Source organism: Moschus berezovskii, chromosome 7 (assembly GCF_049115385.1).
Source record: "Moschus berezovskii isolate FMDL1 chromosome 7, NW_MosBer_1.0, whole genome shotgun sequence".
Taxonomy (NCBI): Eukaryota; Metazoa; Chordata; class Mammalia; order Artiodactyla; family Moschidae; genus Moschus; species Moschus berezovskii.
Window position 1 is genome coordinate 91,439,424 of NC_142466.1, and position 21,673 is coordinate 91,461,096.

General features: G+C 40.4%; 1 protein-coding gene and 1 non-coding gene across 2 annotated transcripts in view; one reads left to right on the plus strand and one right to left on the minus strand.

Annotated features, from left to right (window-relative positions):
* Positions 1–128: 128 nt before the first annotated feature.
* Positions 129–21,673, plus strand: part of CENPP (centromere protein P) — a 228,189-nt gene continuing 206,644 nt past the window's right edge. Inside the window, exons 1-2 of the mRNA XM_088838130.1 lie at positions 129–519; positions 20,662–20,843. Coding sequence (XP_088694256.1) covers positions 413–519; positions 20,662–20,843 — 289 coding nt within the window. The 5' untranslated portion in view covers positions 129–412. The remainder of the gene's footprint in view (positions 520–20,661; positions 20,844–21,673) is intronic.
* On the minus strand, positions 10,697–10,803 carry LOC148777402 (U6 spliceosomal RNA). Its single transcript, XR_016037948.1, has one exon. It is a non-coding gene; the product is annotated as a U6 spliceosomal RNA (small nuclear RNA).

The following is a 21,673-nucleotide window of genomic DNA, read 5'->3' on the forward strand; positions in this document are numbered from 1 at the left end:
ACAGAAGAGGGTGTATTATTTATCCACCTTATCTCCTGGATACAGTCGGCGGAAATGAGGAAGGGGAAGAAATACAAAGAAGCTCCCTCTTCAAATGCTCGCGGAACCGCCTCTTCTGTGACTGGGGCTCCAAGCCGCCACCATGTCGGGGTGGATAGCTGCGGCCTTGGGCTTCGAGAGGGATTTCAGCTCTCTTGAAGCGTAAGGACTGCTGGAGGACAGCTGTGGAAAAGTGCGCAGGGATGGCAACTGGCCGGAGACACTTATGTGACCGAGTTATAGGCGCGGGAATTGCGCGTGGTTCCCTTGCCTCCCCCGCCGAGTTCCAGAATGGTTCGCTCCAGGAGCGCGCGAGGCTTGAAGAGCCAGACCTGGCGCGCACAAGTCAGGCAGCTCACGTCAGCACAGCTCCATGGATTCCCAGTGGGGAAAGGCCCGCGCCTTGGAAGCCGAGATCACTGCCTTGAGGCGGGCGTGCATAGAGACACAGGCGCCCGGGGACGACGACTCTCAAGTTCGGTACGTGGCTTTCCTCAGACCTGGTGAGGTGGGTGACGATCTCTCTACTGGAGGCGCCCCGGACCTCCCCACAAGCTTTTCCCGAGCACTTGACGTGTAACAACAGGGGTGAAAGTGGTAAGCCCACGCATGGACCCCTTTGTAAACATATTACCATATATTAATTGATTAAGTCACAGTCATTTCATTTCAAAGTATTCTCTTACTAGTAACAATCAGGGTGAAAGTCTTCGTTATCTTCTTAGCAATCTTCCGTTTACTGATAATGAGCAGTATCTAGTTGTCCAGTCGCTCAGTCGTGTCCGACTCTTTGCGACTGCATGGACTGTAGCACGCCAGGCTCTCCTGTCCTTCACCAACTCCTGGAGTTGGTTCATACTCATGTCCACTGAGTCAGTGATGCCATCCCAACCATCTCGTCCTCTGTCATCCCCTTCTCCTGCCTTCAGTCTTTCCCAGCATCACGGTCTTTTCTAATGAGTCAGCTTTCTCATCAGGTGGCCAAAGTATTGGAGCTTCAGCGTCAGCATCAGTCCCTCCAATGAATATTTAGGGTTGATTTCCTTTAGGATTGACTGATTTTATCTCCTTGCAGTCCAAAGGAGTCCCAGGAGTCTTCTCCAGCACCACAATTCAAAGGCATCAGTTCTAAAGTGCTCAGCCTTTTTTATTGTCCAGCTCTCACATCCATACATGACTACTGGAAGAACCATAGCTTTGACAATATGAACCTTTGTAAGCAAAGTAATGTCTCTGCCTTTTAATATGCTTTCTAGGTTTGTCATAGCTTTTCTTCCAAGGAGCAAATGTCTTTTAATTTCATGACTACAGTCACTGTGCACAGTGATTTTGGAGCCCAAGAAAATAAAGTCTGTCACGGTTTCCACTATTTCCCCGTCTATTTGCCATGAAGTGATGGGACTGGATGCCAGGATCTTCATTTTCTGAATGTTGAGTTTTAAGCCAGCTTTTTCACTCTTCTCTTTCACCTTCATCAAGAGGCTTTTCAGTTCCTCTTCACTTTCTGCTTTAAGGGTGGTGCCCTCTACATATCTGAGGTTGTTGATATTTCTCCTGGCAATCTTGATTTCAGCTTGTGCTTCATCCCACCTGGCAATACGCATAATATACTCTGCATATAAGTTAAGCAGGGTGATAATATACAGCCTTGACATACTTCTTTCCCATTTTTGAAAACTGTTGTTTTCAAACAATAGTTTGTTGTTCAGTGTCTGGTTTTAACTATTGCTTCTTGACCTGTACAGGTTTCTCAGGAGGCAAGTAAGGTGATCTGCTGTTCCCATCTCTTGTGATCCACAAAGTCAAAGGCTTTAGTATAGCCAATCAAGCAGAAATAGATATTTTTCTGGAATATTCTTGCTTTGTCTATGATCCAATAGATGTTGTCAGTTTGATCTCTGGTCCCTCTGCCTTTTCTAAATCCAGCTTGAACATTTAGAAGTTCTTGGTTCACTTACTGTTGAAGCCTGGCTTGGAGAATTTTGAGCATTTCATGGCCAGTGTGTGAGATGAGTACAATTGTGTGGTAGTTTGTACATTCTTTGAATTGCTCTTCTTTGGGATTGGAATGAAAACTGACTTTTTCCTGTCCTGTGGCCACTGCTGAATTTTCCATATTTGCTGGCACATTGAGTTCAGCACTTTCACAGCATCATCTTTTAGGATTTGAAATAGCTCAACTTGAATTCCCTCACCTCCACTGGCTTTGTTCATAGTGATGCTTCCTAAGGCTGACTTGACTTCACACTCCAAATATATGGCTCTAGGTGACTGATCACACCTTCGTGGTTATCTGGGTCATGAATATTTTTTTTTTGCATACTTCTTCTGTGTATTCTTGTCACCTTTTCTTAATATCTTCTGCTTCTGTTAGGTCCATACCATTTCTGACCTTTATTGAGCACATCTTTGCATGAAATGTTCCCTTGGTATCTCTAATTTTCTTGAAGAGATATCTAGTCTTTCACATTCTGTTGTTTTCCTCTATTTCTTTGCATTGATCACTGAGGAAGGCTTTCTTATCTCTCCTTGCTATTCTTTGGAATTCTGCATTTAGATGGACATGTCTTTGCTTTTCTCCTTTGCCTTTAGTGTCTCTTCTTTTCTCAGCTATTCGTAAAAGCTCCTCAAACAACCATTTTGCCTTTTTGCATTTCTTTTTCTTGGGAATGGTTTTGATCATTGCCTCCTGTACAGTATTATAAACCTCCATCTATAGTTTTTCAGGCACTCTATCAGATCTAATCCCTTGAATCTATTTGTCACTTCCACTGTGTAATCATAAGGGATTTGACTTAGGTCATTATGGCCTAGTGGTTTTCTCTACTTTTCAATTTAAGTCTGGATTTTGCAATAAGCAGTTCATGATCTGAGCCACAGTCAGCTCCTGGTCTTGTTTTTGCTGACTGTATAGAGCTTCTCCATCTTTGGCTGCAAAGAACATCAGTTCAGTTCAGTTCAGTCGCTCAGTCGTGTCCGACTCTCCGCGACCCCATGAATCACAGCACGCCAGGCCTCCCTGTCCATCACCAACTCCCGGAGTTCACTCAAACTCATGTCCACAGAGTCGGTAATGCCATCCAGCCATCTCATTCTCGGTCGTCCCCTTCTCCTCCTGCCCCCAACCTTTCCCAGCATCAGAGTCTTTTCCAGTGAGTCAACTCGTCACATGAGGTGGCCAAAGTATTGGAGTTTCAGCTTTAGCATCAGTCCTTCCAATGAACACCCAGGATTGATCTCTTTTAGAATGGACTGGTTGGATCTCCTTGCAGTCCAAGGGACTCTCAATAGTCTTCTCCAACACCACAGTTCAAAAGCATCAATTCTTCGGCGATCAGCTTTCTTCACAGTCCAACTCTCACATCCATACATGACCACGGGAAAAACCATAGCCTTGACTAGACGGACCTTTGTTGGCAAAGTAATCTCTCTGCTTTTTAATATACTATCAAGGTTGGTCATAACTTTCCTTCCAAGGAGTAAGCATCCTTTAATTTCATGGCTGCAATCATCATCTGAAGTGATTTTGGAGCCCCAAAAAATAAAGTCTGACATTGTTTCCACTGTTTTTCCATCTATTTCCCATGAAGTGATGGGACCAGATGCCATGATCTTTGTTTTCTGAATGTTGAGCTTCAAGCCAACCTTTTCACTCTCCTCTTTCACTTTCATCAAGAGGCTTTTGAGTTCCTCTTCACTTTCTGCCATAAGGGTAGTGTCATCTGCATATCTGAGGTTATTGATATTTCTCCCAGCAGTCTTGATTCCAGCTTGTGCTTCTTCTAGCCCAGCGTTCCTCATGATGTACTCTGCATATAAGTTAAATAAGCAAGGTGACAATATACAGCCTTGACGTACTCCTTTTCCTATTTGGAACCAGTCTGTTGTTCCATGTATGGTTCTAACTCGCTTCCTGACCTGCATACAGGTTTCTCAAGAGGCAGGTCAGGTGGTCTGGTATTCCCATCTCTTTCAGAATGTTCTACAGTTTATTGTGATCCACACAGTCAAAGGCTTTGGCATAGTCAATGAAGCAGAAATAGATATTTTTCTGAAACTCTCTTGCTTTCTCCATGATCCAGCGGATGTTGGCAATTTGATCTCTGGTGCCTCTGCCTTTTCTAAAACCTGCTTGAACATCTGGGAGTTCACGGTTCACATATTGCTGAAGCCTGGCTTGGAGAATTTTGAGCATGACTTTACTAGCATGTGAGATGAGTGCAATGAACATAATGAGATTATGCAAAGAACATAATCAGTCTGATTTCAGTATTGACCATCTGGTGATGTCCATGTGTAGAGTCTTCTCTTGTGTCATTGAAAGAGGGTGTTTGCTATGACCAGTGTGTTCTCTTGGCAAAACTCTGTTAGCCTTTGCCTTGCCTTATTTTGTTCTCCAAGGCCAAACTTGCCTGTTACTCCAGGTATCTCTTGACTTCCTCCTATTGCATTCCAGTTCCCTATGATGAAAAGGACATCTTTTTTTTTTGGTGTTAGTTCTAGAAGGTCTTGCAGGTCTTTATAGAACTGTTCAGCTTCTTAAGCATTAGTGATTGGGGCATAGACTTGGATTACTGTTATGTTGAATGGTTTACCTTGGAAATGAACAGAGATCATTCTGTCATTTTTGAGATCGCACCTGAGTACTGCATTTCAGACTCTTTTGTTGACTGTGAGGGCTACTCTTAATTTCTTCAAGGTATTCTTGCCCCCAGTAGTAGATATAGTGGTCATCTGAATTGAATTCAGCCATTGCTGTCCATTTAGTTCACTGATTCCTAAATTGTTGATGTTCACTCTTGCCACCTCCTCCTGTTTGACCACTTCCAATTTACCTTGATTCATTAACCTAACATTCCAGATTCCTGTGTGATATTGTTCTTTACAGCACTGAACTTTACTTCCACCACCAGATACATCCACAACTGAGCATTGTTTCAGATTTGGCTCAGCCTTTTTATGTCTTCTGGAGCTATTTCTCTGTTCTTCTCTAGTAGTGTATTGGGCACCTCTTGACCTTGGGAGTTCATCTTTCAGTGTTATATCTTTTTGCCTTTTCATACTGTTCATGAGGTTCTTAAGGCAAGAATGCTGAAGTAGTCTGCCATTCCCTTCTCCAGTGGACTGCGTTTTGTCAGAACTCACCACCATGACTTGCCATCTTGGGTGGCCCTACATAGCATGACTCATGGTTTCATTGAGTTAGACAAGGTTGTTATCTATGTGATCACTTATAACACATTTGCTCTGTGTAACAGGTTCTAGGTTTATCTACCTCATAAGAACTGACTCAAATTTGTTCCCTTTATACTTGAGTAATGTTTCATTGTATATATGTACCATGTCTTCTTTATCCATTCATCAGTTGATGGACATCTAGGTTGCTTCCATGTCCTAGCTATTGTAAACAGTGCTGCTCTGAACATTGGGGTGCATGTGTCTTTTTCAGTTATGGTTTTCTCAAGGTAGTTATGGTTTTTCAGTTATGGTTTTCTCAATCTCCCAGTAGGGAGATTGCTGGGTCATGATAGTTTTATTCCTAGTTTTTAAGGAATCTCCATACTGTTCTCCATAGTGGCTGTGTCAGTTTACATTCCTACCAACTGTGTAAGAGGGTTCCCTTTACTCCACACCCTCTCTAGCATTTATTGCTTGTAGGTTTTTTGATGATGGCCATTCTGACTGATGTGAGGTGATACTTCACTGTAGTTTTGATTTGTAGTTCTCTAATAGTGATGTTGAGCATCTTTTCATGTGTTTATTGGCCATCTGTATGTCTTGTTTGAAAAAGTTTGTTAGGTCTTCTGCCCGTTTTTTGATTGGGTTTTTTGTGTTTCTGATATTGAGCTGTATGAGCTGCTTATATGCTTTTTGGAGATTAATCCTTTGTCAGTTGTTTCTTGTTTGCAATTATTTTCTCATATTCTGAGGGTTGTCTTTTAATCTTGTTTATTGTTTCCTTTGCTGTGAAAAAGCTTTTAATTAGATCCCATTTGTTTATTTTTGTTTTTATTTACATTATTCTAGGAGGTGAATCGAAGAGGATCTTGCTGTGCTTTACGACAAAGAGTATATTACCTGTGTTTTCCCCTAAAAGCTTATTATTTCTGGCCTTACATTTAATTCTTTAATCCATTTTGAGTTTGTTTTTGTGTATGGTTTTAAGAAGTGTTGTAGTTTCATTCTTCCACATGTAGCTGTCCAGTTTTCCTGGCACTAGTTATTGAAGAGGTTGTCTTTTCTCCATTGTATATTCTTGCCTCCTTTGTTAGAGATAAGGTGGCCATAGGTGCTTGGGTTTATCTCTGGACTTTCTGTCTTGTTCCATTGGTCTGTCTTTCTATTTTCGTGCCAGTACTAGACTGTCTTGATGAATGTTGCTTTGTAGTATAATCTGAAGTCAACAGGATTGATTACTGCAGCTCCATTTTACTTTCTGAAGATTGCTTTGGCTATTTGAGGCTTTTTGTGTTTCCATACAAATTGTGAAATTTTTTGTTCTAGTTCTTGAAAAATAATTTTCTGTTCTAATTCTCTTGGTAGTTTGATGGGGATTACATTGAATCTGTAGATTGCATTGGGTAATGTAGTCATTTTCACAATATTCATTCTTCCAGTAAGAATATGGTGTATCTCTCCATCTATTTGTGTCATCTTTGATTTCTTTCATCATTGTTTTATAATTTTCTACATACATTTTGTTGCAGTGGTGAATGGGATTGTTTCCTTAATTTGTCTTTCTAATTTTTCATTGTTAATTTATAGGGATGCTAGGAATTTCTGTGTGTATTAATTTTATATTCTGTGCTTTTACTAGTAGCTCTAGTAATTCCAGTTCAGCTATTTAAAATCTTGAAAGATGACTCTGTGAAAGTGCTGCACTCAGTATGCCAGCAAATATGGAAAACTCAGCAGTGGCCACAGGACAGAAGGTCAGTTTTCATTCCAATTCCAAAGAAGAGCAATTCAAAGAATGTTCAGACTGCTGCACAGTTGCATTCATTTCACATACTAGCAAGGTAATGCTCAAAATCCTTCAAGCTAGGCTTCCATTGTACATGAACTGAGAATGTCCAGATGTTCAAGCTGGATTTATTTTTATTTTATTTTATTTTTTTCAAATGCAACAGATTTATTGGACCTCAACAAATGTTCTTTTAACAAAATTATATTTTCAAACACTCCTCAAAAAGTGGTCTCATTAAATCTTATACTAGATCATGTATTTAGAGAAAATTCAAGTTAAGTGGGTCTATTGTCTTGTCTTTTCATGGAAGCTAATCTTTTATTTTTTATTTATTTATTTATTCTTTTAGTCTTTTTTTATGATTTTTATTTTTTATTTATTTTTTTAAAATTTTGTGGTTCCTGTAATTTCATTTTTATTTTTATTGGAGGCTAATTATTTTACAATATTATATTGGAATGGCATTGAAACACGTATATTATCATATGTGAAACGAATTGCAAGTTCAGGGTCGATGCATGTTACAGGATGCTCGGGGATGGTATGCGGGGATGACCCAGAGGGAGGATAAGGGGAGGAGGGAGGTGGGAGGGGAGTTCGGGAGGAGGAACTCATGTACACCAGGGGCGGATTCATGTTAAGCTGGATTTAGAAAAGTCAGAGGAGCCAGAAATCAAATTGCCAACATTCATTGGATCATAGAGAAAGCAAGAGAAATACAGAAAAATATCTGTTTCTGCTTCATTGACTACACTAAATCCTTTTACTGTGTGGATCACAACAAACTAGAAAATTCTTAAAGAGGTGGGAATAATTGACCACCTTACCTGCCTCCTGAGAAGCCTGTATGTAGGTCAAGAAGCAATAGTTAGAATGGGACATGGAACAACAGATTGGTTCAAACTTGGGAAAGGAATCCATCAAGGCTGTGTACTGTCACCCTGCTTATTTAATTTCTATGCAGAGTACATCATGCAAAATGTAGGCTGGATGAAGCAGAAGCTGGAATCAAGATTGCTGGGAGAAATACCAATAACCTCAGATATACAGATGATACCACCCTTAAAAAAAAAAGAGGAACTACAGAACCTCTTGATGAAAGTGAAAGAGGAGAGTGAAAAAGCTGGCATAAAACTCAACTTTGAAAAAACTAAGATCATGGCATGTGGTCCCTTCACTTCATTCCAATAGATGGGAAAAAAGTGGAAACAGTGACAGATTTTATTTTCTTGGGCTCCACAATCACTGCAGATGGTGCCTGCAGCTATGTTATTCAAAGACACTTGCAAAAAAAAAAACAGAAAAGATATTTGCTCCTTGGAAGAAAAGATATGACAGACCTAGACAGCATATTAAAAAGCAGAGACAGCAAAAACCTTTGTTTGCCTACAAAGGTTTGCATAGTCAAAGCTGAGATTTTTCCAGTAGTCATATATGGATGTGAGCATTGATCATAAAGCAGACTGAGCACTGAAGAATCGATGTCTTCAAACTGTAGTGCTGGAGAAGGAAGACTTGAGAGTCCCTTGGACTGCAAGGAGATCAAACCAGTCAATCCTAAAGGAAATCAACTCTGAATATTCATTGAAAGGACTGAAGCTGAAGCTCCAATATTTTGGCCACCTGATGTAAAGAACCAACTCATTGGAAAAGACCCTGATGCTGGGAAAGATTGAGGGCAGGAGGAGAAGGGGGTGACAGGATGAGATAGTTAGAAGGCATCATCAACTCAATGAACATGCTGCTGCTGATACTGCTGCTAAGTCACTTCAGTCGTGTCTGACTCTGTGTGACCTCACAGACGGAAGCCCACCAGGCTCCCCCGTCCCTGGGATTCTCCAGGCAAGAACACTGGAGTGGGTTGCCATTTCCTTCTCCAGTGTGTGAAAGTGAAATTGCTCAGTCGTGTCCGACCCTTAGTGACCCCAGGGACTGCAGCCTACCAGGCTCCTCCATCCGTGGGATTTCCTAGGCAAGAGTACTGGAGTTTGAGCAAACTCTGGGAGATGGTGAAGGATAGGGAAACCTGGTGTGCTGCAGTTCGTGGGGTCTCAGAGTTGGACATGACTGAGCAACTAAGCAGCAACTAGTAATTTTCTGGTGGCATCCTTAGAGTTTTCTATGTATAGTGTCATATTTCCTGCAAACAGGGAAAGTTTTACTTCTTTTCCAGTCTGGACTCCTTTTATTTCTTTTTCTTTCCTGATTGCTATGACTAGGACTTCCAAAACTATGTTGAATAATAGTGGCGAGTGAGCACCCCCGTTCCTGATCTTAGAGGAAATGCTTTCAGTTTTTCACCTTTCAGAAAAATGTTCGCTGTGGGTTTGATGTATATGGCCTTTATGATGTTGAGGTATGTCCTTCTGTGCTTATTTTCTGTAGAATTTTTATCATAAATGGGTGTTTAATTTTTTCAAAACTTTCTCTGCATCCATTGATGTAATCATATGGTTTTTATCTTTCAGTTTAATATGGTGTATCACATTGATTTATTATGTATATTGATGAATTCTCGCATGCTCAGGATAAATTCCTATTGATCATGCTGTATAATCTTTTAATGTCTTATTGGATTCTGTTCCCTAGACCTTTGTCAAGGGTTTTTGCGTCTATGTTCATCAGGGATATTGGCCTATAATTTTCTTGTGGTGTCTTTCTCTGGTTTTGGTATTAGGGTGATGGAATCCCATGGATGGAGGAGCCTGGTAGGCTGCAGTCCGTGGGGTCGCTAAGGGTCGGACACGACTAAGCGACTTCACTTTCACTTTTCACTTTCCACTTTCACACATTGGAGAAGGAAATGGCAACCCACTCCAGTGTTCTTGCCTGGAGAATCCCAGGGACGGGGGAGCCTGGTGGGCTTCCGTCTATGGGGTCACACAGAGTCGGACACGACTGAAGTGACTTAGCAGCAGCAGCAGCAGCAGCCTTGTAGAATGGGTTGAGAATTTTCCTTCCTCTGCAATTTTCTAGAAGGTTTTAAGCAGGATATGTGTTAGCTCTTCTCTAAACTTTTGGTAGAATTAGGTGAGCTTTTTGAATTCATGTCACTCATCAAACATCAACGTTTTTCACCATTGTTTCTTCAAGTAGTCTCTCTTCCCCCTTTCCTCTTGCTTTTCCTCCTGGAACTTCCACGATGCATACATTGGTCCTTATGACTGTGTCCCTGCTAGTCCCTTGGGCTGTGTTCACTTTTCTTCAGTGTTTTACTTCCTGTTCCTCAATCTCCATAACCATTATCTTCTCTTCAGGTTCACTGATTCATGCTTCCTTACTCTTAAATCTTCATTTGAATTCCTCTAGTGAATTTTTCATTTTATGTATTATACTTTTCAGCTCCTGAAATTCTTTTGATTTCTTTTTACACATCATTTTCTTAACTTTCTCCAGACCTTCCTGTATTTCTTTGAGTACCTTTAAGACTTTTATTTTAAAGTCTTTGTCTGATATATCTGCCAATAAGTCTTTTTTAGGGAGAGGTTCGTTTGAATATTTTTTTTCCTTTGAGTGTGCCATACTTTTTTTTTTCTTTTTGTATGTTTTGTGGTATTTTATTGAACACTGGACATTTTAATACTGTAGTAACTCTGGATATCAGTTTCTCCCCCCAATATTTGTACTTTTTGTTACTGTTTTAACTTTGTTTTGTTATCTGTGCCTTATACAGTATTGAGCCATATCATTAAAAACATAGACTGGGTCACAAATTTGTACGTCATCCTTGTGCAGGGGGGTTACTGTTCTTCTCTGTATTGTTCCAATTTTAGCATTTGTGCCACCGAAGGGAGCACTGATTATGTCTTTTCTGAGCTTTTCCTTCACTGTGTACATCATTTTCTAATTTTTCCCATATATTTGTTGGATTTTTGCATGTCATAGTCTTTAATGTCTGAATCCTAAAAAGGCAAGATAATGAAGGTGGGAAACAAAAAGCAGAAGCTCCTTTAATATCGCTAAAGTTATCTCAGTCAGAGGGTAGGGGTTTGAAACAATAACTCCCCACCTCTTTGTCTGTATCTCTGTGATCAGAAGCAGCAGTCAGCATTTGGAGCACATGTGCCCAATATTTGGGTGACAGTCCTTTTTGCCCACCCTTGCTCCCCTAAGCTGTACGCAAACTGCTCGCAGAATATGTGCACAGCACCCTGCCATGTTTTTCGAGTAGGCATGGGTACTTAACTTACTGAACTAAAAGCTGAAATTGCCCTAAATTTATTGTATTTACATTTAAGCATTCTCTGTGAAGTTGCAAGCATTCAGCAGTCTCCTGAGTTCTAAAAAAGTTATATTAGACAGATTCTGCCACTGTAATTGCTGCCTAACTGGGGAGTAGGTTCCTGATTCTTCCTACTTTGCCATCTTCATAGAATCCCAGATCATTGACTTTTAAACTGAAGTCTTTGGGTAGATGTGCTTTGAAAGAAAAAAAGCTTCTTATGAACACCTAGTTTTGGGCAAAAAACATATGCTACTCCAATACTTTGGCCACCTCATGCAAAGAGTTGACTCATTGGAAGAGACTCTGATGCTGGGAGGGATTGGGGGCAGGAGGAGAAGGCAAAGACAGAGAATGCGATGGCTGGATGGCATCACCGACTCTGTGGACATGAGTTTGAGTGAACTCCAGGAGTTGCTGATGGACAGGGAGGCCTGGCGTGCTGTGATTCATGGGGTCGCAAAGAGTTGGACACGACTGAGCAACTGAACTGAACTGAAGGCAAATATGCTAATAATAAACTATAAAACCATAAAACCTATAACCCCACTTCATTCAAAATAACATCATTAATTGCAGTGGACCAGTGTTATTTTGTTCAAAACAAATTACTATTACGAATGAGAATATGCAGATTATCTTTTTTCAGTTCAGTCACTCAGTCATGTCTGACGCTTTGCAACCCCACAGACTGCAGCACGCTAGACTTCCCTGTACATCACCAACTGCCAGAGCTTACTCAAACTCCGTGTTCGTCGCGTCGGTGATGCCATCCAATCATCTCATCCTCTGTTGTCCCCTTCTCCTCCTGCCTTCAATCTTTCCCAATATCAGGGTCTTTTCCAAGGAGTCAGTTCTTCACATCAAGTGGCCAAAGTATTGGAGCTTCAGCTTCACCATCAGTCCTTCAACTGAATATTGAGCACTGTTTTCTTTGGACTCACTGGTTGGATCTCCTTGCAGTCCAAGGGACTTTCAAGAGTTTTTCCCCCACCACAGAGCAAAAGCATCAGTTCTTTGGTGCTCAGCTTTTTTATAGTCCAACTCTCACATCCATACATGACTACTGGAAAAACCATATCTTTGACTGGATGGACCTTTGTTGGCAAAGTAATGTCTCTGCTTTTTAATATGCTGTCTAGGTTGGTCATAGTTTTTCTTCCAAGGAGTTAGCGTCATTTATTTCATGGCTGTGGTTACCATCTGCAGTGATTTTGGAGCCCCCAAAAATAAAGTCTCTCACTGTTTCCATTGTTTCCCCATCTATTTGCCATGAAATGATGGGACCGAATACCATGATCTTAGTTTTTTGAATGTTGAGTTTTAAGCTAGCTTTTTCACTCTCCTCTTTCACTTTTATCAAGAGGTTCTTTGATTCTTCTTCACTTTCTGCCATAAGGATGGTGTCTTCTGTGTATCTGAGGTTATTGGTGTTTCTCCCAGCAATCTTGATTCCAGCTTGTGCTTCATCGAACCTGGCATTTTGCATGATGTACTCTGCATATAAGTTAAATAAGCAGGGTGACAATACACAGCCTTGACGTACTCCTTTCCCAATTTTGAAACAGTCTGTTGTTCCATGTTGGGTTCTAACTGTTGCTCCTTGATCTGCACCGTTTCTTAGGAGGCAGGTAAGATGGTCTGGTATTCCCCATCTCTTGAAGGATTTTCCAAAGTTTGTTGTGATTCGCATAGTCAAAGGCTTTGGTGTAATCAATAAGGTCTAAGCAGATGTTTTTCTGGAACTCTCTTGCTTTTTCAATGATCCAGAGGATGTTGGCACTTTGATCTCTGGTTCCTCTGTCTTTTCTAAATCCATCTTGAACATTTGGAAGTTCATGGTTCACATACTGTTGAAGCCTGGCTTGGAGAATTTTGAGCATTACTTTGCTAACATGTGAGATAAATGCAATTGTGCGGTAATTTGAGCATTCTTTGGCATTGCCTTTCTTTGTGATTGGAACGAAAACTGACCATTTGCAATCCTGTGGCCACTGCTGTGTTTCCAAATTTGCTGGCATATTGAGTGCAGCACTTTCACAGCATCATCTTTTAGAATTTTAAATAGCTCAACTGGAATTCCGTCACCTCCTCTAGCTTTGTTGGTAGTGATGCTTTCTGATGCCCACTTGACTTCTTGTTCCAGGATGTCTGGCTCTAGGTGAGTGATCACACCATCGTGGTTATCTAGATCATGAAGATTTTTTTTGTATAGTTCTTCTGTGTATTCTTGCCCCCTCTTCTAATATCTTATGCTTCTGTTAGGTCGGTAAGATTTCTTCCATAAAGATCTTTTTTGTATAGTTCTTCTTTGTATTCTTGCCCCCTCTTCTAATATCTTATGCTTCTGTTAGGTCGGTAAGATTTCTTCCATAAAGATCTTTTTTGTATAGTTCTTCTGTGTATTCTTGCCACCTCTTCTTAATATCTTCTGTTTCTGTTAGGTCCATACCATTTCTGTTAGGTCTTTTATTGTGCCATCATTGCATGAAATGTTTCCTTGGTATCTCTAATTTTCTTGAAGAGATCTCTAGTCTCCCATTCTATTATTTTCCTCTATTTCTTTGCATTGATCACTGAAAGACTTTTTTATCTCTCCTTGCTATTCTTTGGAGTTCTGCATTTAGATGGATATATCTTTGCTTTTCTCCTTTGCTTTTAGCTTCTCTTCTTTTCTCAGATATTTATAAGGCCTCCTCAGACAACCATTTTGCCTTTTTGCATTTCTTTTTCTTGGGTATGGTCTTGATCACTGCCTCCTGTACAATGTCATGAACCTCCATGCATAGCTCTTCAGGCCTTCTGTCTATCAGATCTAATCCCTTGAATCTATTTGTCACTTCCACTGTATAATTGTAAGGGATTTGATTTAGGTCATACCTGAATGGTCTAGTGGTTTTCCCTACTTTCTTCAGTTTAAGTCTGAGTTTTTCAATAGCGAATTCATGATCTGATCCACAGTCAACTCCTGGTCTTGTTTTTGCTGACTGTATAGAGCTTCTCTGTCTTTGGCTGCAAAGAATATAATCAGTCTGATTTCGGTATTGATCATCTGGTGATGTCCATGTGTAGTCTATTCTTGCGTCATTGAAAGAGGGTGTTGAGAACCAGTGGGTTCTCTTGGTAAAACTCTGTTAGCCTTTGCCCTGCTTCATTTTGTATTCCAAGGCCAAATTTGTTTGTTACTCCAGGTATCTCTTGACTTCCTGCTTTTGCATTCCAGTACCCTATGATGCAAAGGACATCTTTTTGGGATGTTAGTTCTACAAGGTCTAGAAGGTCTTGTAGATCTTCATAGAACCGTTCAACTTGAGCTTCTTCGGCATTAGTGGTTGGGGCATAGACTTGGATTACTGTGATTTTCAATGTGATATCTTTTTTTTTCCTGGTAATATATATATATAATATAAAACTTGCCATTTTAACCCTTTTTAAGTATATAGTTTCGTTCATAGTATCATACAATCATGCATCTCTAAAATGATTTCACTGTCCCGAAGAGAAACTTTGTACCGTTTAACTAATAACTCCCTAGTTTTCCCTTTCTCAGCCATAGCTTCTTTCTGGAGTTCTGTGTGTCTATCCTTTAATGTGATTACTTAGTTCTCTTTATCAGTTTTCATTCATAGTTTGCTGTGATGTTGTTTAGTATTCATTTGGAAGGAACTTATTTATATGCAGGTTGCCACTGCTGCTGCTAAGTCACTTCAGTCGTGTCCGACTCTGTGTGACCCCATAGGCGGCAGCCCACCAGGCTCCCCCGTCCCTGGGATTCTCCAGGCAAGAACACTGGAGTGGGTTGCCATTTCCTTCTCCAATATGCAGGTTACCTCTCTTCTTTTTTCATTAGCTTTATCTATTTAATTTTTAGAAATCAAACCGTGATAGTAAATACAAAAGAGAGTCAGTTCAGTTCACTTCAGTCACTCAATCATGTCCAACTCTTTGCGACCCCATGGACTGCAGCACACCAGTCTTCCTTGTCCATCACCAACTACCGGAGCTTACTCATACTCATGTCCATCAAGTTGGTAATACCATCCAACCATCTTATCCTCTGTTGTCCCCTTCTCCTCCCACCTTCAATCTTTCCCAACATCAGGGTCTTTTCAAATGAGTCAGTACTTTGCATCAGGTCACCAAAATATAGGAGTTTCAGCTTCAGGATTGATTCTTCCAATGAATATTCAGGACTGATTTCCTTCAGAATGGACTGGTTGGATCACCTTGCTGTCCGAGAGACTCTCAAGAGTCTTCTCCTACACCACAGTTCAAAAGCATCAATTATTTGGCGCTCAGCTTTCTTTGTAGTCCAATTCTCACATCCATACATGACTACTGGAAAAACCATAGCCTTGACTAGGCGGACCTTTGTTGGCAAAGTAATGTCTCTGCTTTTTAATGTGCTGTTTAGGTTGGTCATAGCTTTTCTTCCAAGGAGCAAGTGTCTTTTAATTTCATGACTGCAGTCACCATCTGCAGTGAATTTTGAGCCCAAGAAAATAAAGTCTCACTGTTTCCATTTTTCCTGTTCTATTATTTTCCACTATTTCTTTGCACTGATCACTGAGGAAGGTTTTCTTATCTTTTCTTGCTTTTTCTTTGGATCTCTGCATTCAGGTGGTATATCTTTCCTTTTCTCCTTTGCCTTTCATTTCTGTTCTTTTCTCAGCTATTTGTAAGGCCTCCTCAGACAACCATTTTGCCTTTTTGCATTTTTTTTTTTTTGTGGATGATCTTGGTCACTGCCTCCTGTACAATGTCATGAACTTCCATCCATAGTTCTTCAAGGACTCTATCAGATTAATCTCTTCATTCTATTGTCACTTACACTGTATAATCATAAGGCATTTGATTTAGGTCATACCTGAATGGTCTAGTGGTTTTCCCTACTTTTTTCAATTTAAGTCTGAATTTGGCAATAGGAGTTCATGATCTGAGCCACAGTCAGCTCCCGGTCTTGTTTTTGCTGACTGTATAGAGCTTCTCCATCTTTGGCTGCAAAGAATATAATCAATCTGATTTTGGTATTGACCATCTGGTGATGTCCATGTGTAGAGTCTTTTCTTATGTTGTTGGAAGAGGGTGTTTGCTTTGACCATTGCATTCTCTTGGCAAAACTCTGTTCGATGCAAAAAAGAACTAAAGAACGTCTTGATGAAAGTGAAAGAGGAGAGTCAAAACGTTGGTTTAAAACTCAACATTCAGAAAAGTAAGATCATGGCATCCAGTCCCATGACTTCATGGCAAATAGATGGGGAAACAATGGAAAAAAAGAGAGTATTCACTCTCAAATGACATAGTGCTATTTTCCCTTAGAAAAGAAGAGAAGCTAAAGGCGAAGAAAAAAGGGAAAGATATACTCAACTGAATGCAGAGTTCTGGAGAATAGTAAGGAGAGATAAGAAAGCCTTCTTAGGTGAACAATGCAAAGAAATAGAGGAAAACAATAGAGTAGGAAAGCTAGAGTTCTCCAAGGAAATTGAAGATACCACGGGAACATTTCATGCAAAGGTGGGCCCCTTGAGCCAGACATCCTGGAATGTGAAGTCAAGGGGTCCTTAGGAAACATTACTATGAACAAAACTAGTGGAGATACTGGAATTCCAACTGAGCTGTTTCAAATCCTGTAAGTATGCTGTTTAAGTGCTGTATTCAGCATGTCAGCAAATTTGGAAAACTCAGCCATGGCACAGGACTGGTAAAAGTCAGTTCTTTCTAATCCCAAAGAAACACAATGCTAAAGAATGTTCAAACTGCCATACAGTTATGCTCATTTTGCATGCTAGCAAAGTGAAAGTCACTCAGTTGTCCAACTCTTTGCAACCCCCGTGGACTGTAGCCCACCAGTATCCTCTGTCTGTGGGATTCTCCAGACCAGAATACTGACATGGGTAGTCATGCTCTTCTGTAGATTGGTTGCATAGAAGGATCATTAACCTAAATTTCTGGTTAATTTCTCCAGGCCACATACTAGAGTAGTAACCATTCCCTTCTCCAGGAGATCTTCCCAACCCAAGGATCAAACCCAGGTCTCCTGTGTTGCTGGCAGATTCTTTTCCATCTGAGTCACCAGGGGAGCCTAAGAATACTGGAGTGGGTAGCCTATCCCTTCTCGAAGCGATCTTCCCAACCCAGGAATCAAATCAGAATCTTCTGCATTGCAGGCAGATTCTTTACCAGCTGAGCTACCAAGGAAGCCCACATGCTAGTGAGGTAATGCTCAAAATCCTTCAAGCTAGGCTTCAGTAGTATGTGAACTGAGAACTTCCCGACATACTGTCTGGATTTAGAAAAGGCAGTGGAACCAGCGATCAAATTGCCAACATTCATTGGATCATAGAAAAAGCAAGAGAATTCCAGAAAAACAGCTAGTTCTGCTTGCCAATACACATAGACGTTACGCAGGTTTGATCCCTGGGTCAGGAAGATCCCCTGGAGAAGGGTATGACAACACACTCCAGTATTCTTGCCTGGATAATTCCATGGACTGAGGAGCCTGGTGGTCTATAGTCCATAGGGTCGCAAAGAGTCAGACAGGACTGAAGCAACATAGGACTGGAGTACTCTACTTCATTAACTACACTAAAGCCTTTGACTGTGTGGATCACAAGAAACTGGAAAATTTTTAATGAGTTAGGAATACCAGACCACCTTTACCTGCCTCCTGAGAAACCTGTATGTAGGTCAAGAAGTAGCAGTTAGAACCAGACATGGAACAACAGACTGGTTCAGAATTGGGAAAGGAGTCTGTCAAGGTTGTGTATTGTCACCCTGCTTATTTAACTTAGATGCAGAGTACATCATGCAAAGTGCCAGGCTGAATGAAACACAAGCTGGAATCAAGATTGCTGGGAGAACTATCAGTAACGTCAGATATGCAGATTATACCACCCTTATGACAGAAAGCGAAGAGGAACTGAAGAGCCTCTTGCTGAAAGTGAAAGAGGAGAGTGAAAAAGCTGATTTAAAAACTCAGCATTCTAAAAATGAAGATCCTGGCTTCTGGTACCATCACTTCATGGCAAATAGATGGGGAAACAATGGAAACTGTGAGAGACTTTATTTTTGGGGGCTCCAAAATCACTGTGAACATTGACTGCAACCATGAAATTAAAAGAGGCTTGTTCCTTGGAAGAAAAGATATGATTAACCTAGACAGCATGTTTTAAAGCAGAGACATTACTTGAATCAGTCCTTAGTATTCTTTGGAAGGACAGATTTTATTTTTTTTGTGTGAATGGTGATTGCAGCCATGAAATTAAAAGATGCTTGCTCTTACATAAATCATAGCAAGATCCTTTATGACCCACCTCCTAGAATAATGGAAATAAAAGCAAAAATATATAACTGGTACCTAATTAAACTTAAAAGCTTCTGCACAACAAAGGAAACTATAAACAAGGTAAAAAGACAACCTTCAGAATGGAAGAAAATAATGAATATGAAACAACTAACAAAGAATTAATTTCCAAAATATACAAGGAGCTCAAACAACTCAATAGCAGAAAAACAAACAACCCAATCAAAGAGTGGGAAAAGACCTAAACCGGCATTTCTCAAAAAAAAAGACCTACAGATGGTTAATAAACATATGAAGAGTTGCTCAACATCATTCATTATTCATTTCAGTTCAGTTCAGTCGCTCAGCCGTGTCTGACTCTTTGTGACCCCATGAATCACAGCACGCCAGGCCTCCTTGTCCATCACCAACTCCTGGAGTTCACTCAAACCCACCTCCATCGAGTTGGCGATGCCGTCCAGCCATCTCATCCTCTGTCGTCCCCTTCTCCTCCTGCCCCCAATCCCTCCCAGCATCAGAGTCTTTTCCAGTGAGTCAGCTCTTCGTATGAGGTGGCCAAAATATTGGAGTTTCAGCTTTAGCATCAGTCCTTCCAATGAACACCCAGGACTGATCTCCTTTAGAATGGACTGGTTGGATCTCCTTGCAGTCCAAGGGACTCTCAAGAGTCTTCTCCAGCACCACAGTTCAAAAGTATCAATTGTTCTGCACTCAGCTTTCTTTATACTCCAACTCTCACATCCATATATGACTACTGGAAAAACCATAGTCTTGACTAGATGGACTGTAGTTGACTAAGTAATGTCTCTGCTTTTTAATATGTTGTCTAGGTTGGTCATAACTTTCCTTCCGAGGAGTCAGCGTCTTTTAATTTCATGGCTGCAATCACAATCTGCAGTGATTTTGGAGCCCCACAAAATAAAGTTAGCCACTATTTCCACTTTTTCCCCATCTATTTCCCGTGAAGTGATAGGACTGGATGCCATGATCTTAGTTTTCTGAATGTTGAGCGTTAAGCCAACTCTTTCACTCCTCTTTCATCAGGAGACTTTTTAGTTCTTCTTCACTTTCTGCCATAAGCGTGGTGTCATCTGCATATCTGAGGTTATTGATACTCCTCCTGGCAATCTTGATTCCAGCTTGTGCTTCTTCCAGCCCAGCGTCTCTCATGATATACTCTGCATATAAGTTAAATAAGCAGGGTGACAACATACAGCCTTGACATACTCCTTTTCCTATTTGTAACCAGTCTGTTGTTCCACGTCCAGTTCTAACTGTTGCTTCCTGACCTGCATACAGGTTTCTCAAGAGGCAGGTCAGGTGCTCTGGGATTCCCATCTCTTTCAGAATTTTCCACAGTTTATTGTGATCCACACAGTCAAAGGCTTTGGCATAATCAATGAAGCAGAAATAGATGTTTTTTTGGAACGCTCTTGCTTTTTCGATGATCCAGTGGATATTGGCAATTTGATCTCTGGTTCCTTTGCCTTTTCTAAAACCAGCTTGAACATCTGGACATTCACAGTTTACGTACTGCTGAAGCTTTTCTTAGAGAATTTTGATCATGACTTTACTAGTGTGTGAGATGAGTGCAGTTGTGTGGTAGTTTGAGCATTCTTTGGCATTGCCTTTCTTTGGGATTGGAATGGAAACTGACCTTTTCCAGTCCTGTGGCCACTGCTGAGTTTCCAAATTTGCTGGCGTATTGAGTGCAGCACTTTCACAGCATCATCTTTTAGGATTTGAAATAACTCAACTGGAATTCCATCACCTCCACTAGCTTTGTTCATAGTGATGCTTCCTAAGGCCCACTTGACTTCACATTCCAGGATGTCTGGCTCTAGGTGAGTGATCACACCATCGTGATTATCTGGGTCATGAAGATCTTTTTTATACAGTTCTTCTGTGTATTCTTGCCACCTCTAACTTGGTTAGGATGTTTTATATTGAGATTAATGGCTGCAGTGTTAATAACCACACTGATTTTAAGAAAAATCCTACTAGTGTTTTAATGGAAAGAGAATTAAAAGGATAAAATGGAAATGATTTGAAGAAATTTATAGACGTTAGTTGAAACACTTGTTAGTAGTTTGTTCGTTGGAGTAATTATTTGTGTTTTGTGCTTTTTAGGAAATCATTTCAAGAAACACACCAGTCAGATTCTGAAGAATGGGGATTGTCAAAAGATCTGAGACGTCATATTGGAAGTTTAGAATCCGAACTTCAATTTCTAAGCAGACTTACTGGTATCAGTATAAGAAATTACTACAAGAACACAGAAGACCTAACTAGCACTGAGATGGCAGAAAAGAGTAAGCATTTTTTTTTTTTTTTCTTTTGTCTGCACCAAATGGCTTGCAGAATCTTAATTTTAGTTTTCCAACGAGGGATTCATCCTGATCTCACAGCAGTGAAAGTGTTGAGTCTTAACCATTAGACTACCAGGGAATTTCCAGAGTAAGCATTAATTTCAATCAGGAAGTAGTATTGAGGTTTACCTTATTATGCATAGAAAATTAGTTTTCTTATCATTGAAATAAATTCTGCAAGGTAATGATTTGAATGTGTGGTTGTGGTAAACTTGTTTTTCAGGTGTCTATTGAACTTTACAGTGTGTGTAATATTCTTAAAAGCTGCCTGACGTAGATATTAGAGAAGGTGTGGTCTCTCGTTAAGTACCTGAATAGTCAAGTAACAGAGATAAGTGATTTTAAGGAAAACAGCACTATTAGTTTGTAAATCTTAGCTGTTGTTCACTACTGACATGAGAACTCTCTCATCTCTCATACTCAGGTATTTCAAGAACTGGATCATTTGGCAGAAGAGGGTTTCTGGTCCCAGTGACTAATGTTATATTACTAAGAATCTGTGATACACTAACAAGTAAAGAGAAGCTAATTCAGCTCTACAGTTGTGTGTTGGAATCTTTGTTTAGAAGAAGCAATCTTTTTAGGAAATGCTTCCTGATTTTTCTACTAAAATAACCCTCCTGACTGGGGAGAGGGAGAGTGACACCTCAAAGGTCATGGACAGCTTACTTCAGTGGAATTACATGTAGAAATGAGTAATGAAATTTAGAGACTTCAGGTACTTGAATAGTTGGAATACAGAGATTATGAAGAGTGAAGTTTTACTGTGCAAA